The 17,918-nt window shown below is 42.0% G+C and overlaps 3 protein-coding genes across 4 annotated transcripts; 2 read left to right on the top strand and 1 right to left on the bottom strand.

Annotated features, from left to right (window-relative positions):
* Positions 1-334: 334 nt before the first annotated feature.
* LOC138214654 (2-iminobutanoate/2-iminopropanoate deaminase-like) lies at positions 335-5,215 on the top strand. 2 transcript variants are annotated; one of them, XM_069176420.1, is made up of 6 exons: positions 335-493; positions 1,421-1,526; positions 2,135-2,189; positions 2,302-2,370; positions 4,414-4,469; positions 4,876-5,215. In XM_069176420.1, the coding sequence occupies exons 1-6, from the start codon at positions 429-431 to the stop codon at positions 4,930-4,932; spliced, it is 408 nt and encodes a 135-aa protein (XP_069032521.1). In that variant the 5' UTR covers positions 335-428; the 3' UTR covers positions 4,933-5,215. The 2 variants fall into 2 exon arrangements, with proteins under 2 accessions (XP_069032521.1, XP_069032520.1); XM_069176419.1 differs by lacking the exon at positions 335-493 and adding an exon at positions 667-772.
* Positions 5,216-6,027: 812 nt separating this feature from the next.
* Positions 6,028-12,261, bottom strand: LOC138214652 (skin secretory protein xP2-like). Its single transcript, XM_069176417.1, has 4 exons — positions 12,112-12,261; positions 8,995-9,534; positions 6,189-6,242; positions 6,028-6,104 (listed from the first exon to the last, which is right to left on the bottom strand). Exons 1-4 carry the CDS (start codon positions 12,200-12,202, stop codon positions 6,091-6,093), a joined length of 699 nt encoding a protein of 232 aa, XP_069032518.1. The 5' UTR covers positions 12,203-12,261; the 3' UTR covers positions 6,028-6,090.
* Positions 12,262-13,186: 925 nt separating this feature from the next.
* On the top strand, positions 13,187-15,936 carry rpl30 (ribosomal protein L30). Its single transcript, XM_069176418.1, has 5 exons — positions 13,187-13,260; positions 13,361-13,411; positions 13,700-13,845; positions 14,787-14,917; positions 15,833-15,936. The coding sequence occupies exons 2-5, from the start codon at positions 13,391-13,393 to the stop codon at positions 15,883-15,885; spliced, it is 351 nt and encodes a 116-aa protein (XP_069032519.1). The 5' UTR covers positions 13,187-13,260; positions 13,361-13,390; the 3' UTR covers positions 15,886-15,936.
* The last annotated feature ends 1,982 nt before the right edge of the window (positions 15,937-17,918 follow it).

Genomic DNA, 17,918 nt, shown 5'->3' with positions numbered 1-17,918 from the left:
TTTCCTCATCCACAGGAGGCGCTCATCACCACGCCCCTTTTCTGGGGGAAAAATTCAACCGGCAACCGACAGTGACGTCATCCATTGGGTTGTTAACAGCCCTTATGACGCCTCGAGTTTGGATTTTGGCCAAAGTCCACTTTTATAGACAGTTTACGGGGAAAAAAACGATCCCACATACTGCACAGAAGTTAACGGTGAACCGGGAAAAAAAAAAAAAAGTGGGCGGGACATTTTGCAAAGCCAAAGTTCCCGGATGTCCCGTCTGCTATATTATTGCTCCCGTTCACGGTATTTTACGGTAGATTTTACTGCGTCATCTGCCACAAGTTGTTGCACAACCTCCTCTTTCACTCATGCACAGCGTCACCGCAGTGCAGAAAGATTAAAAAAAAAACAACAACAACAAAAAAACCAATCCGAACAACATGTCTGTGCTCAACAGAAGGGTCGTTAACACCACGTCCGCCCCGGCTGCCATCGGTCCATACAGGTGAGACAACTTTACTCATGCAACTTATTGTAGCGACCACACGTGGTCTGCAGAAGCCAAAATGTTTGAATGAATCGCGAGGACAGCCTGACATTTGTTCAGGGGCGGGTCTTACTGTTCAATGAACTCACCTGCATGACCTGACCTCATAAAAACAAGTACCAAAGATTAACATTTAGCAGAGCGGAGCAGACAGGCAGGCAGGAAGCTGGAAATGGCGACTATTCGTCGACAAATACCTTACACGCCAAAAGCCCCTGTCAGACAGGGGATATACAGGTAAGGATTGATGTCCTGTGAAATGTAGAGTTTGGACTACAATTAACCGGATCTACAAAAAGTCGGTAAAGGCATTGTTTTGTGTTCAAATAAATTGATAAAACATCACCGAAGTTATTATAAATCCTGAAATAACCTGACACAAAGGTTGTTTTGTTGTTTAATTCAGGGTGTGTAGTTGCATGAACGGAGGGGTGTTCCTGGTCTGGCCAATTGACTTCCAGTGGGTGGAGTTAGGTTAGACAGAATTGACTCAGCTGTTTAGCATTTAGAGGGGGGAATTAAACCTCTTCAGTGGTTGATGGATGGTTTTAGATTATTAAATAAAATCAGAATGATGATGTCAGTTTCAGATTTTTGTAGGATCAGGTAAACTACCTGTTGTATGTTTCAAATCTTTATTAATACACGAATATGTACAGCACAGAGCAGTGCACTATCATGAACTGTGCTTGTAGGGAAACGGTGTGAAAGTATCCTCGTTTAAACCACATCATATAAGGGATTCTCTTATCGAAACACGATGAGCAATTATTTGTATTTAGATATTGAAACTGCCTTTTAAAGTCTTGTGTTTTGTATGACACTTTTTTAACAATATTTATGTTTCAGGTCTAAGTAGTGTGTCTGTTTGTGTGTCGTCCTCAGCCAGGCGGTGGTTGTGGACAGAACCATGTACATCTCTGGTCAGCTGGGGATGGACGTGGCCTCCAGTCAGCTGGTAGATGGAGGCGTGCAGGCTCAGGCCAAACAGGTGAGACTCGGAGAGACACAATGACGACTGATCACACTGCAACACGTGCTGACACCATCTGACATCTACCTGTTGGCCTCTTCTATTGCATATTTCCCAAGAAGTAACTGACATGTTGTGTCAGTAAAAGGTACAGACGTGTGCCGTGCACGGTTTCCACCAAAAAAAAAAAAAACATTTTATGGAGCAGTAAACTCAGTGTACAGAGCAGTTCTACTACCCTCTAATGGGGTTAAAGATATTAAGAAACATTGTTGAGATTATAATAACACAAGTGGCCGTTAATTTGGGCTTTTAAAGTGTCAAGAACCATTCAAATGTCCTTGCATCATGGATGATTGATATATCATAATATTGTTGTGCAGCTGGAGAAAATTGAAATTGACTGTGACTAATTCCAGCCACAAAACACAAGAAATAAAATTAAAACTAAAAGATATTTACAACAGAGAGCAAATTAACACACTGATGGTAAACAACAGGATGTTTCCCAGGCTTTTTCTGATTGGCTATTAAAGCTAAAAGTATCTGCAAAATAGAAATGTAAAAGCTGAGATTGAATATTGATCCCCTCTGTGTCATTGCTCTTTTTCTCTCTTGTCCCTCAGGCTCTGGTCAATATGGGAGAGATTCTCAAAGCTGCTGGTTGCAACTACAGCAACGGTGAGATCCCCCTACGATCGGGCTGCTCAGTAACTCACCCTCTTCCTACATCTTTCACATATTTTGAATATTAATGTTAACCATTAACACCAAGTAAACTCTTTCATTACAGTGGTGAAGACGACTGTGCTGCTCGCGGATATAAATGACTTCAACGGTGTCAACGAGGTCTACAAGACATGTAGGACAATACTTTATTGGTCATTTCAATGCTCAGTAAAGGATAAACTTGGTGATATTCAGTATTTTTGCCTTCAGAGCCCATGAAAGCCGCAAAATGAGCATTAACCCGACCCCCACCAACAACTATTGCCGTGTGCATTACTAGGGTACACAAATGAGTAATAATCCGCTTCGGAAAGTAGTCCCTAAAAAATGCACAAATTACTTCTGTTTGAGAAGAGCAGGTTTATTACACAGTACCATCCATACACAGGGCAATTCAAAGTGCTTCATAGAGGCATAACGGAAGTACAACACATTTGGAATTGCGGTTTCATTTTTTTATTAGCTGGAAAGCCTCAGCAAGCAAACAAGTTTTAAATCCTGATTTAAATGAGCTGACGGTTTTAGCAGACCTCAAGTATTCAGGAAGTTTGTTCCACTGGTGGGGAACAGAAACACTTAAAGCCACTTCATCTTGTTTGGTTTTAATTTTGGATACAGTGAGTAAACTTGCCACAGACAACCTTGAGGGGTATCTTTGAGTTCGAATTATAATCTCCTTAATTCATACAAACTGCCACAGGGGGGCAGCTCTGAACCAAGATGATCAGTGCTGCTCTCATAGCAGTGGCCAGACATGTTCCCTATACCAAACATTAACCACTTTATATGAGCATCATTGTTGTGGTCAGAATGAGGACATTTCCCCTGAAAAAAACACCTAAAATAATTGTCCACAAAGTGTTTACTGTGGAAGTGGAGCTGTGATTGAAAAGGTTGGATTATCAAGTGAGCAGCGTGCTAAAATATCCACAACCAAGGCATTTATTAATGTCTGCCTGTGTTATGTGGAGGGAGGAATTAAAAGCAAAACAAATTTCTCTCTTAAGGGATTACTTGGCTTTCAGTGTAGCTTTATGATGTAATATGTCGGATTCCATTTTTCAATATGTTTGTTTCCTGATTTAATGTGCGTGTATAAACTGTGTGCCACCTAAATTTGACATGAAATCCAACGCTAAATCTGTTAATGGCTTTTAACAAAGCACTTTTAACAGTTTGTCGATTTTCCAGTGGCACACTCCGGGCTCCGTACCTTTGTGGTCATGAAGAGATGCGGTGCCTCATATTTCACTGACATCTCTCAGGAAATGGCTGCTGACAGACGGGCTCACTCAGCTCTTCCTCTGCTGTGTGAATGCAGCCTCTTCGCTCAGTCCAGGCATTTCCTCCCGGATCACAACAGTCAGGTGTAATGGAAGCTGCAGCGTCCACTGAGTTGTAAATGGACACTGCTGTGCAGGCACACACGGGTGTAACCCAACCTCTCCCAGCAAGCATTGCTGTGAAGGCCATTGACTCGGGTACAAACCTGAGATCCACCTTACTCCCGACACTACTCAAGCCTGAACTACAGGCAGGAAACTTTCCCTGACCCCGATACAGTAAGAGGAAGGACATGTGGTCACTGTCATACGGCTTTTGACTTCTTGGCTGCTAGTTGGACTCGCACATTAAAGTAAATTCCAGCTAATGGCCAAAGTTTTGACAGCATGGGCAAGAAGAAAACGTTTTGTTGTAACGGTACCATAAAATAGTTCAACTGTATTTTAGCCTCCACTATTCAGCATTTGAAAGTATATTTACATCTAATAACACCACACAATGTCTTTTAAAAGCAGATATACGTGTTGTACTATATCTCTTCCTGAGCATTACCTCACTTCCTAATAAGGCATAATAACGGAGCTCTGTAAGTGGTAAACTGCTAGTTTAATTATTTTGATGAGCAATAAGCTTCGGCTTTTCATGTTGTTTAAAGATCTGTTTATCCACCCTCAACTGTTGTTGTACTCCAGAATTATGTATTTTTTTCTAAATCTGGCAACTAAAACTCTGCTGTGGTCAGTGTCCTATTACCAATAAAGCCTCTAGTTACAGTTTATACACCATTTTGATATCTATTATTAGAAGTTAAAATGATCCATTCAGAGATTCATTCGATTGATAGTTTGTCAGTGTGTTTCTGATGCAAATATAATGAAAATCTTCCCTCCAGTTTTCAGCAGTAATTTCCCTGCCAGAGCAGCCTATCAAGTTGCTGCTCTCCCCAGAGTAAGTACAAACAAGACTATTACACAGTGTTAGAACTACAGTACTCTACAGTGCATCTACTTTACTCTATAGTGTGCACATCAATACACATGGGGGTGGTGTAAAATCACAGTCTCCAGGTGCATGCTCATTTATCCACGAAAAGCATTTTCCATCTGGCACTTGGAGCTGTTTTCACCGCTGGGTTTAATAAATGTTGTTGTCGTGCCGACACGAAATATTGCTCTGTGGGGACCAGCCTCACTTTAGGGGACAAATAACAACATGCTTGCGTTTAAATTTTTTTTTTGACAGTTCTTAGCTTATTACAGATTTCAGGTTTTCTTCCCAGAGAAAAATCATGACACATCAGAAACAACAACAACAAAAAGCTGTCCTCATGTCCTCCCCCTTTTTTTTTCTTCAGGGTGGCCTGGTGGAAATCGAGGCGGTGGCTGTTCTCGGTCCTCTCTCTGACTCATGACTAGGCGGCCCCATCACAAACAAGCTGTAGCCAAACCAAATGTCGATTGTTCTTCTAGCTGTAGTCGAAGCCTTACTGTATGTTTAAATGACACAACAGAGTCCAGACTCGGATGTTGTTGACCTTCCGTGTGGCTGGTTGACTGCGCTGCTGAAGTGTTTTAGCACTCTACCGCTGGAAACTTTTATATTTACTCTTCACAACAGAGCAGCACTTAATGGTTTGTGGCTAATAGTAAATTCACACCTGACAAACTGTACGTGAAATAAAATGTAAGGATGCAGTCGGACTATGCTTTAGTGGTGTTTCCAGTTTGGTATCCCATCTTCTGTTTTGTTCCTGATAAACTGACAGATGTTTTTATAAGAGCAGCTCTCATTAATAAAAAAAAATGCAGTCAAATATCTGAATGGTGACTTAAGTTATCAAAGAAAGGACATAAATTTTCAAGGTAGCCTTTTTTATTTTTTTGACAGTTCTTAGCTTATTACAGATTTCGGGTTTTCTTCCCAGAAAGAAATCATGACACATCAGAAACAACAACAACAACGAAAAAGCTCTTATCTCATACATGCTCATCTGAAACTTTTTTTTTATTTATTTATTTTTTTTTAAATCAGCTGGATAGCACTCAATGCACCTTTAGAGGAGCAGCTTCATTACAAACATGGTCATAAAAATGAAAGCCACCTACTCAAAAAGAAAATAGTTTCATAAATCAGATAAACTTTGGCTTTGGTTTTCATAGAATTATGTTTTTCTTTTTGCATACGAGTTCGGAGCGGACTCGGGTTCAAGTTAGATTAAAGACATGTGGTGCTAATATAAATTTCTATACAGATAATACATTCCTGCTGATGATCTAAACTTCTCCCAAATAATTGCATCCTATGAAAATAAACACTCCCACTAGAAGTCTATGTACAGAATGCAAGTTAAAAACAAGCCATACACCATCAAGAAGGGGGAAAAAAAAGGCACAGTGGTGACTGAGGACCCTGACTGAAAGTGGTTACCACAGGGTCTGCATCTTGGCAACAAGGTGATGTCTTTCACACACAGACACACACACACACACACACACTTTCACTCATGCACACACACACAAAGTGGGACACTTGCAACGAACTCATCTGCGCAGTCGTTCATTGTTGCACTTCACTCACTGGGCGCTGGAGACACAAAGAAGGAAGACGTGTCAGAAAGATTTTGTTTTGTGGCTCACGTGATAAAGAGAAAACTGCAGCCCTGCTCACCTGGTGCCTCCTCTGTTTTGGGCTCTGACTCAGTCGCTGTGGCCTCTGGGTTTCCTTTTAGAAACACGGACAATGACAATGGTGCATGTAAAACGACAAACAGTCACATTTAAGTTGAGTTCACCTGGTGGCCCAAAAGGGGGTTACTGCGCTCTCCGCGCTCCTTCGTTGAATGTTGCAGAGGCATTCAATAATGAGGTGGTAGTTCTAGTTTAACTAGCACGGTAACGTTTTTAATTTGTCCAATGTTTTGGTTTACGACTTAACATTTGTAAAACTTTGTGTTAAGCTCTTATTAGAAAATGTTAGCATGTTAAGACGTTGAACACAATAACTATTACGCAGTTAGCATTAGTGTTTAAAACCAGTGTCTAACTACAACAGCACCTCAAAGCATGGTTCCACACATCTTGTTTAAAGGCATTTGCTATATATATATATATATATATTTTTTTTTCATTCACTTCGCTTGTAATGTGGGTGAACTGACCCTTTAAGAACACATCTTGCAGAATTGGATTGAGTTTGCAAAACAGCAGAACTGTTCATTATTCAGCCTGTAGCACCATTTAACGTCAAGGTGTGAAACCTCAATAACGACGCGTGAAACAGCACGCGGTCGTTCGTTTCATTTCCAGTTTCCCCTCGGAGCTTCGTGATGGCAGATTACTTGCAACGAGCCAATCCTAAAATCAACCACTGACAGTGGATGAGCTGCTCTGTCTGTGACACTCTATCCTCTCTCTCTCTCCATTGGCTGTGAAATGGAGGCAGGGTGGCTCAGCCGGCCTGACATCGCCTGTCGCCAGTGGAAGCCCTATACGTGTTGGCTTGCTCTAATTTCTCTGTTGACTCGGATTGCACCTTAATGAGACCACGTTGACAACAAAGTTTTGGCAACAAAAAAAACAACACAGTATCAAAACAGACCTGTGGTCAAGTTTGAACTGAGGATGAGTCAAGGTGGAGACCAAAGGGGGTCAAGATCAAGTTAAGACACAGGTCTCAAAGATCTCGGGCTGTTTTGTTACTAAATTAGGTGAAAAACATTTTCATGTATGTATTTCTTTAGATAAATTTAGTGTAATGTTGTTTAAAGCTAATTAAGAGTAAGGTTGTCATATAATCAGTTAGAAACAGCCTCTACTTCTCTGTCTGCTTTCTCTTTATACACTGGATCACTGGATGGAATTTAAAACAATTTTCCTGAAGTTAATTGCCGATGATCGGTTGATTTTACAATCAGCTTGTCTCAGAAGCAACATCACCTCATATACACTCTTCATAGAGGGAGTGAATAGCAGAAACATCTCAAAAAATAAACTTCTGATGAGTTTTGAAACAAGGATGTATAAAAGTAAAGAAGCAAGCAGGACATCTACAGAAATAAATCCCTACAGTTAAGTTCGAAAGTTCAAGCATCCAGGCAGAAGATGTACAGAGTCTCACAGCTTCCAGCCTCATTGACGGTATGTGCACACCATGATGACGGAGAAATAACATCTCACATTTAAGCCTTGGTACCTTGTCCACTTTTATTTAATGGCCTGTATTACAGTGGCAGATACTCTGCATTAGAGCTGCCCTCGTGCACCTGTTGGCTGCTTGTCATTTGAGTCATGAAGCCCGAGATGAACTGATATCAGCGGATGTAATGTCATGCAGCTCCCTGTGGAGCACTTCCACGTACACATAATCATTTAAAGAGATTATTACAGCGCTGACCTGCGGTCGCTCTGACTTGCTCTCTTAGAATTAGAGCAGAGATTGTTGTGCTGCTCTCACTAAACTGGAATTTTGCATATTCCCCTGAAACCACAGCGCTGGGAGCACTGTTTCTCCAGAGAATACAACAAAAATGTAAATTAAAACTTTACAAGTATCCTCTTGATAACATCAAATAGTGTCAGACCATTTGCATTCACTAACATTTAAAACGTTTAAACTTGCTGCCCCAGCTGATCCTGGGCCAGCAGGTAACAAATCCTAAGTGACAGCTCCTAAGGTACCGAAAACTTCTTCTGTGACTAAAAACAAAACTATAAAGTTAAATTGTGCAAGAGCTACAGCCTCATCTAACAATAGTTATTAATCAACAGGCTATTCATGCATGACTGTACAAACCCACACTTCATGTACCTTTCATGTACATGCTGCCATGAGGAAGTACATATCAGAGATTAACTTTTAGGCGATGCTCAAAATCAATCAAACATGAACGAAAAGCCTCCTTTGTGACCACAAATGAGAATCAAATGAAATAAAGAAATTAAATAGTTCATTAACCCTTACAGCCTGATGAAGTAAACTGAACACAAGTGCAATATGGAGACATTTTTTAATACTGACTAAAAAAATTAGAGGTGTGAATAATGGTAACACATTCCTATGGCCACCCCGGTGTGTTCATTAAAAGCCAAAGTCATGCCTGAGTGTTGTTGGATACCAGTTGGTTACTGTTATTGTAGAGGGACTGGGGAGTATCAAGGGAAAGGCGGAAGAGACATTGTGTACCTGGTTGGTGTGGCATCCCATGTTCTTGAGGCTCAGGTTATTGATGCTCAATGACAACATTGTAGATTTTCTCCTTTATAAATTCCCCTTCCCCCGTTGGGACACATGGAATTTGTGACTATCGTGGTGACTAGTTTCAGAGAAAAATCTCCAAACCCCAGTGAATGAATTATAACTGACTCCAAATTTGAATATCTTTGTCGAAAGCTCACGTTCTAGCAAAATATTGGAGAGTCCTAAAAATATGTACCAATATAATGAAGTCTCTATGCTGTTTTGAACTCTGACCTACCTGTCTCTGGAGCTGCAGCTCCAGCCTCTGAGGAGTTTGCTGCTGTCTCAGCAGTGCTGTCTGCTGCTGCTGCTGGTGCCTCCTCAGGTGCTGGTGCCTCCTCAGGTGCTGGTGCCTCCTCAGGTGCTGGTGCCTCCTCAGGTGCAGCTGTTTCTGCGGGTGCAGCTGTTTCTTCGGGTGCAGCTGCGTCTGCGGGTGCAGCTGTTTCTTCGGGTGCAGCTGCGTCTGCGGGTGCAGCTGTTTCTTCGGGTGCAGCTGTGTCTGCGGGTGCAGCTGTTTCTTCGGGTGCAGCTGCGTCTGCGGGTGCAGCTGTTTCTGCGGGTGCAGCCGTGTCTGCGGGTGCAGCTGCTGCCTCTGCAGATGGGTTGGCTGCTGCAGGCTGAGACTCCTCTCCTGCTGGTGGATTTGCAGAGGTGCTATCAGCAGATGTGGCAGCTGCAGTAGGTTCATCTTCAGGCTTAGCAGCGGAGCCCTCGGCAGGTGTCTGGTCCGGAATAGTTTCACTGTCCTCAGCTACTTTGCCAGTCTCGTTGGCCGCCCCTGTGGGGAACACAAGCATCGGCAGAGCACAATATTGAAACAACACTCAAGCAGTTTATGGACAATAAATAAACAATTTACTTCAAGGTCCAATAGTGTCTTCATTATCTTTTCTGATTTACTGTATTTTACTCATCTTTTAGTCTTATCTAATTTCACAAGGGTTTCATATGGTAAATGTGCACCTAATTTGACTATTCAGAATTCTTTGGTTTATAGGTATATTTAAATAAATCTGAAAAGTTTAAGTCTACCATTTCAGCCTACCAGTGTTTCAATCTACAACTACACAGGACGGTAACAGCACTTTCGCTCATGGTCGTTTTTTGGTGACTGTAGGCCTACACAAACAAACGCACACAGACCCTGCCCGGTTAGTGTCCGAAAACAAATACTTTCATTATTGAAATAGAGAGTTTGGGCACTGTGCTCTCTGGTTTTTCTTTTTTTTTTTTGTTTACTTTGTGTGTGACATTATGGTTACATAATCAACTCAATCCAAAACCAGAGGGGAGAGTTAATCTACAACCAGTCTGCATTACTGTTATGTTAGCGGTGGAATGCCACACTGACAGACGGTTTCTATTTATTATACTGTGATTGTCAGAATGCATTTCTTTGGACAACTATCTTTGGTAAAAACACAATCGTATTTTTAACAAAATGAAAAAAATGAATATTTCGATTTTCAGAATTTGAGGATGAGACTAAAGTGAAACACTTGGATTGAAATCCAGTCTCTGACCACTGGACTATGCAAAGCCTTCACTTTAATCCAAATGTAGCAGAGCAAAAAGAATCCGCACGAATTCCTGGAAATCTGACATGGATTTAATCAATCGTTCCCCCTGGAAATATCAGTAAAAATATATGCCGCTACCTTCCAATGATTTTGGGTATAAAGTAAAATAATAGCACAAAGAGATCTCCGCTCACACGTCAGTGGAAACAAGAGTTAATGTTTTGTAGATGGTTGTTAATAAACTTTAACAGCCTCAGACAGGGCAGGTTGTTGCGTGTTTAGTGATATTGCGTATAACTTCCTGGCAGACTTTTTTTCCGAAGGATTTGCATTGTAGTTATTTGCATGGATCATAAGTTTTGACTCTCAGCTTTCAATGTTCTTAACTTGCAGCAAGTAAACAAATGACTGATTTAAACTGATGCGTCTTTTAAATGAGTCGACTTTGGGTGTGTATATATCATCCTTCTTCTGTCTTGGGTGTAACAAGTGGCATCCACTGAAGTAAATGAGCTGAATGCAAAAATTCTAGGACATCCTGACAGATTTCCATCTGACCTCTCAGACGTCGATAACATGAACACATCGCTGCTGAATGTCATTCAGCTAAGAGAAAGTCTGCAGCCGCAGCATCATCAGTTAAAAACAAAACTGCGATACTATTTGAGCAAATATGTCTTTACTTGTCACCTCTCGAAGGACCTCAGAGGTCAAAATTAATATATCCACACTTTAGTGGGGTCAGCAGCAGTTTTCAGCTCCCTATCACTCTAAGTCTAACCATTTCAACCAAAATTGAATGGCACTGATAGGCCTGCAAGGATAGCGGGAGACACTAGCTCAGAGGGGGTCCCACTTGGTGAATCTTTTACTGACTTTTTACCGATTTATTCTGTGAAAATAAATAGATCAAAGTGTGTCAAAGAATGCCTAAGCTGGTAGCACTACAAAGTCACATTTTCTGTGTTGAAATACAACACAGATTTGGTCAAAAGTACATTTGAGTGGAATTTAGAAGCCCACACTTTTTCTTTACGAAGGAAAATGAAAATACGGGATCCAGTGTTGGTGTTTTACCTTGAAACGTGTGCTACTTTGCACCCCAGCCGGGCCGTTTCTGACCCACTACAACAAAGGAGTGTCCAAAGTGGCTTCTCTATTTCCTATTGAAACCGTAGACTGTCACCAAATCTGCTTTCATGTCTTCTGTCTCTCTCGGGGTATCCAGAGCCAGAAACCACTGTTAAATAATGACAATAAACTTTCTCATCCTGTCACTGTGAGCTGCGACTCATTAAAAATAAAGACACTAGATACTGTACCCAGACACACAGTCTAAATAGGTAGCGATTTGCATTTGGACCTTGTTGTCCTTAGCAGAACAAGGTGCACTACGGTATAATAAATGGATGACGCCACTCTATATGGAGACAGCAGTGAACTTTCAACATGACACCATTTCCAACAGCATGCTATGCAGCTATATATAGCAAACATTGAAATAAAAATCATTATTAAAAGTATTTTGATTAATACATTTGATTTCAGTGGAGAAATTACCAAGATTTCGAAGTAAATACACAGCAAATATAATTACTTTTCACATGCAAATGAAACTACAGGATTGTACAATATTTTTGGATTGGATAGCTTCATTTCCAATGAACTTATGACAACATAGCACTTTGACAGCATCATTTTGAGCAACTGATTCATGTAATATTCTGTTCGACCACTTAACTTCCAATGAATGTCACCAAGCCGCACTTAGAGCCCAGATCTCATGCTTATCATATAATATAGCCTACTATAGTGTCGAGGTTTGGTTGCCTCACCGGTAGTGCTGGCTCCGTTGCTCTCTTCGGGCTTCGCACCAGGTCGAGTCGTATCTACTGCTGAAGTTTGGGAACTGGTGGAGCATCCCATCCTGCCCTGTGCACATAGAGGACTGGATGAGTTAAGAGGTGAGGACAGACTTTGGCTGCACTGACAACGTCGTTCATATATATCGTCCCTGTAAATGGAGAGAAGGTAAACCCCCTAGGGGAGAAACAAAAAGACAGCCCGCCTTTTGGATTCCTCTAGTCCCGTGCGTAATTGCGCATACTTGTTCCAATAAACGTATTCAGGAGATGGTGTTGTGGTTGGAAGAAACAGTTGGAGACGCTGGTGAAATGTGGGCTTTTGTTGTGTGCTGTAACTTAGGCTGTTTCCATGAGGCTGGCGCAGGGACAAAAATACATTATTCAGCCGGTGTGCAGCGGCCACCTTTTGGGGCGGTGAAAATGAACCAATTGCGCGACGTTAACGCCAAACCAACAAATAGCTATCTGCTGCCGATCTGCCCTTGAGCAAACAGCAGCGTTAACACTAGTCTCCAGTAGAACTGAACCAAAATTAAATTTGCCCAAAGTAAAATTACTGACATTTGTCAAAGAAATTATGTAAAAATAACAATTACTCTACAATTACAATTACTACCCACCACCCAACATTATGCGAAGATGTAAACATGATTTCAACCGAATCACCATCAAATTATTCCAACACGTTTATGTATAAATACTGTTGTAATAGGTAATGAAATAGTCCCTGAATACGGCCTTATCTATCCCTTTACTTGAGTATGTTTTTGAATGCAGTACCTTAAAAAGTAATTTTATTTTGTTGTATGGCTACCATTGGCTTCTGTTAAATACCTCTTTAATTTAAAGCACTTCAAATTTACATGCAATTAAATATTTGAAACGATCAAATTAGCTTTAATTTAGTGTATAATTAAACTACGTTTCAAACATATGAGGGTTTTGTTACTGAATATGTTTTTTTGGAGAAGCGGCAGAAAAAAAAAAAAAGAGAGAGATAAACCATCGGCATCCACTCTGCTGCGCAGAACTCGTGTGCGCAGACTCGCCCGCCTGATACCGCCGCAGTGTACGACGGGACTTCCTTTCTCTCCGAGGCCATATTGGACTAAACTCACAGTAAGACGCGCTCCGAGTTTCTCGATAAAAAATCCGTCATTTTCTAAATATTTTCCACGTTTTTGTCTTCGTTTGACAAGTCCTCTCCCTTTGCCCGCAGGTTGGCCGGTCTCTGGACTAAACCGCAAACATGGTGGCCGCAAAGAAGACGGTGAGTGTCGTCGGGCACGGGCCCGGAGCACACGCGTCTCTCCGCTGCTTCACGTGGAGACGCGTTTCAGGGCCCCGAGAGCTTAAACATCTCCGATTTAGCCTATTCATTTGACTCGAGACATAACATTTCTCACAAAGAGACATAAACTAAGTAAACGTGCTGACCTCGTGGTTGTTTATATTTTCCGCTATAATTCAAGGTTTTACGTGGTGCGCGTGGGCCTCGTTTGCCCCCCCCCCGTCTGCTGTCGCTGACTTTTGAGTATGATGTCTCTTGTTCATTCAGAAAAAGTCCATGGAGTCCATCAACTCTCGTCTCCAGCTGGTGATGAAGAGTGGGAAATACGTCCTGGGCTACAAGCAGTCACAAAAGATGATCCGTCAGGGAAAAGCCAAGCTGGTTATCCTGGCCAACAACTGTCCTGCCCTGAGGTACATGAGGATGATGAGATTTCGCGTGTAATTATTGTTGTTTTACATGGGAGTGTCAAGAATTCAAATGTCAAAAGAAAATCCAGCTGGTTGCGGCCCCTGACCTGACCTGTTGTCTTCAGTCTCCCCCTGTTATATATACCTTGAATGTCACTCAAAACATCTGGCCCAGCTCATCGCCGTGAGACTTTTTCTTGTGTTTTGAGGGTCTGTGCTGCCAATTTCCTGAGTTTGACACCATATTTTAATGCGCGCCCTCTGCTAAAGTCCACCGAGAAATCCTTAATGCCCATATGTACCAGTGGTCACAAAAATATTTGCAACTCCACTGCTGGTGCTGAGCAAGTGACGTAACTGCGATACTTGCACACAAAGGTTATAGCTGCTCCGTGCCCTCTCGGCATCTTTTTTTTAAATTTTATTTTTGGATCAACCATTGTATTCAAGTGTTGGAACACACACTTTTTGTACAAGTTCATAATTTGACTGAAAAGTGACCTACCTCGCTACGGACCAATTCATAAAAAGCCCAAGATTATGCGCAAGTGAACCAACCAGGTGCACGTCTCCCGCTTTGACTGTACTCCATATATTTAACTGGCTTTCGCATTGTGCAACGTGCATGTCATGATTCAGAAACTCAAAACTTGCCTGCTTTTTTTTTTTTCCAAAATGTTTAAGCTCACTGCATTTTGAACCACAGCTAGGTGTGCAAGATTGTCTGGTTACGCAGTGATCAGTGGAATTACAGCATCAACACAAATGGTTAAATACAGCGACGGAAGTGTCTTTTAGTCGGTAGACTCGGGTGTTGGAGCGTCGAGGGGAAAAAAACAACAACTTGTTGACACATTAAAGTCTGGCCCTTTTCTTTTTTACTGTATTTGCTTAGCGCCTGCTGCTTTGACTAAACTTTTGCCTTCCTCTCTCTTTGTGTCCAGGAAATCTGAGATCGAGTACTATGCTATGCTGGCCAAGACTGGTGTCCACCACTACAGTGGAAACAACATTGAGCTTGGCACAGCCTGCGGTAAATACTACAGGGTGTGCACACTGGCCATCATTGACCCTGGTGAGTACCTGCCCTGGTTTTGTACCCTGTCTGGTGCAGGCGATCGAATGCTACAAACATTAAGACTATTTCATTGCTCTTCAGAGGGTAATTCAGTTGTATTAATGCTGTGGGATTAAATATTTAACGGGACGTTTCTGAGACAAGCTTGTGCCCGTCACTGCCTGGTAGCAAAATGTATGCCTCGACAGAAATGAGCTCCTTCAAGTCACAGATCAGCAAAGTTTTCAGACACAACGATTTCGCTTCACTGATTCATGATGGCAACGTGTATTTCTGTCCCTTGAACCTGCTCAACGAGAAGTTATGTAGTACTAAGATGATGACATTAAACACCTAAAATAATGATCCAGCGGTGTAAGGAGAGCTATTAATATAAGAAACGTGTAAAATGAATTCTGTGGTGTGTATGTTTTTTTTTTTAAATATTGAATTGTATTGAATGCACTTTTCTTTCTTGTTTTGCCAAAGTGCAGAAAGTATTGACCCGTTCTGAACAGTTAACTATAGCGTAACCTCACACAGTCAATGTCCTTTTTATAGTAAAGAGATAAAGAGTTGATCTTCTACAGAGCTCGACAGAAATGCCTGCAAACTGTTTGCTTGTATTTGGTTTCCTTTTGTGTGAATTTCTGCGTCTGTTGGACGTGCTCACCGAAAGCGGTCCAGTTCAGGACTGGTGGTTCGCTGGATGAGAGCTCGTCGGAGCGTTTCGTTGAACTTGCGGCGCTCTCCGTTCAGTTCACGAATGCTCCTTTGGGGTCATTTGCCCTCCTAATGTCGACATTGTTTATTTACTTGTCGAGCGCATTTTAAAATGTGACCGCGCAGGCGACGCGGTTGTACGTCTTTGCGGCGAATTATGAGGCCGTAGTCCTTTGAATCCACTGACTGTGCTCGTCTTTTCCTCCCCAGGTGATTCCGACATCATCAGGAGCATGCCGGATCAGCAGCAGCAGCCTCAGTAGAGCTGTTCCCCCACCCCGTTGTTATAAATAAAGTCGGTGTCAACAGAAAAATGCTGCTGTCGTTTCATTTCTCATCTATGGAGCTGGCCTGTCCAGACAAGCGTGGGAATCCCGCAAGCGTCCAAAAGAGAGGACCCCATGCCCTTTATAATATTTTTCTCACGTTACCGCGTTGACATGTGCAAGTTTTGTTTCTGTCGAGATATGTACAGCACGAAAACAAATCCGAACGGAAACGGCTCGGAAAACTACATTTACAACCGACGTTTCTTCAGAGGCTTGTGTAACAAGCCATGACAACAGGATTATCACTTTCTGCGTGATCCATCGGGATGTCAAAATTATGCAACTGCTGATCTTTGGGAATGTTTTTTATTTATTTATTTGGTTTTTTTTTCTCGCTTACATAAGCTTTGGGGATGATTGGCGGTTGTATCAACTGCTGCTTGTTGACTATAATCGAGTAAGGACACTCCTTTCAGAGGCATTAAAGGCTTCGCTGGTTGGTGATGAATGGTTCTGTCACACGTACTCGTATTCGGTCCAGTCAACCAAGAACAAAGTGGTTCACTTTTTCTTTTTTTTTTGCCAGAACAAAAAAAAAAAAAAAAAACATCATTTGCTTTTAAAGAAAAAGTTAAAAAAAAAGAAAAGTCCGTAAACACTGCTGTATGTTTTAGCTGACGTCAAATAAAAAAAGCAACAACACCCACAGTCAAATTTTACAAGTTAAACCTCCCAAATCTTTTGCTTCTCGGATCAATTTTTAAAAAGCGATCATGTTAGTTGAGTGTCCGATTAAACTGCCTGAAGATGTTTCTGAAAGAACACCAGCAGTTCCATCTCCTCGAGATCCTTTTTTCCTTCACAGTTCTGGAGACTTTTAAGATGAAGATGTCAGAAGTGCTCTGCTTACATGCTGCGCCGGTTCTCAGACTGTTGGATCCGCTGCAGCAGCTGAGCAACACGAGTCTACGCTGGACACTTGTTGGCTGCGAGTAGAGGGGGGGGGATGAATGAGGAGATTAAATCACCCTGGAGGTGGCGGCGCTTTTACGCAGCTCTGGATTTCCACAGAGGTCAGAGGTCAGCCACAAATCTGCTGGGCTGCAGCTGTTTGGGGGTCGAGCGCCTTGCTGAAGGGCGGTGTGGAAGCGCAGGTGGAGAAAGTAGATTAATCCCGTCGTGTGGAACTGCGGATGGACATCGGGATGAGGCTGACTTCGGCCTTTTTTGGGACCCCTCGGTGGCAGCGCTCGGATCAGTAACGCTCAACGGTAGCAGGCCGGTTTAGAAGGTGGGTGAACACTGTTTAAGACCTTGTAATGCTCCATAGTCACACCGGAGCGACGAGAAGCAGCACTACTTCACAAAATAATGGAAAGTTTCAACGTCTTCACAACTGAGCAAACAACATTGATGAAGACCATTGATGAAGACCTTGAGGAACGATCACAAGCCTTTCAAATACGCCTTCAGGGTCCGCAGTCGGAGTAGCTGTGCGCTACAGCACACATTGATCACGTGACATTCGGGGTGTCGGGGTCATTTTTTTTTTTTAGAAAGCAATGTGTTTACGTCGTTTCAGCAAATGAGTGCCAACAAAATATCCCCATCTTTATTAAAACAAATGAGATGTGCATCAGCCTGCTGGACATGTTTAGAACTGCTCAGCCTGTGAAAGAAGTATCATTTTGCACAAAATATTGAAAACAACCCTGTTTTAGTAGCAACTTTAAAACGTCCAATTTAGATATTTTCTGAAATATTAAAGGCCTGAAATGAGTTTGACTGTGCATTCACGGTCATTTGGTGCAGATCTGACCAAATGTTATCAGCTATAAAAGAATGATTTGAATGCACTCAATGTTGTGCCTGAAAAACTGAAAAGCGTCACTCACTCGGCACGCTATGATGAAATAAATCAATCCAATAGATGTTCAGATGTTATTCTTTTTGCTTCCCTACAGAGGCCTCAGGTATAAGCTGCCCATCATCCATCCAGTGGTTTGCCCCAGTTTTTCCACTCATCG

This window comes from Embiotoca jacksoni, unplaced genomic scaffold (genome assembly GCF_022577435.1).
Source record: "Embiotoca jacksoni isolate LCO1_2020_lvr unplaced genomic scaffold, fEmbJac1.0.p SCAF_7, whole genome shotgun sequence".
Lineage (NCBI taxonomy): Eukaryota > Metazoa > Chordata > Actinopteri > Embiotocidae > Embiotoca > Embiotoca jacksoni.
Note: the sequence above shows the minus strand (reverse complement) of the source record. Positions and strands in the feature narration are given on the sequence as shown.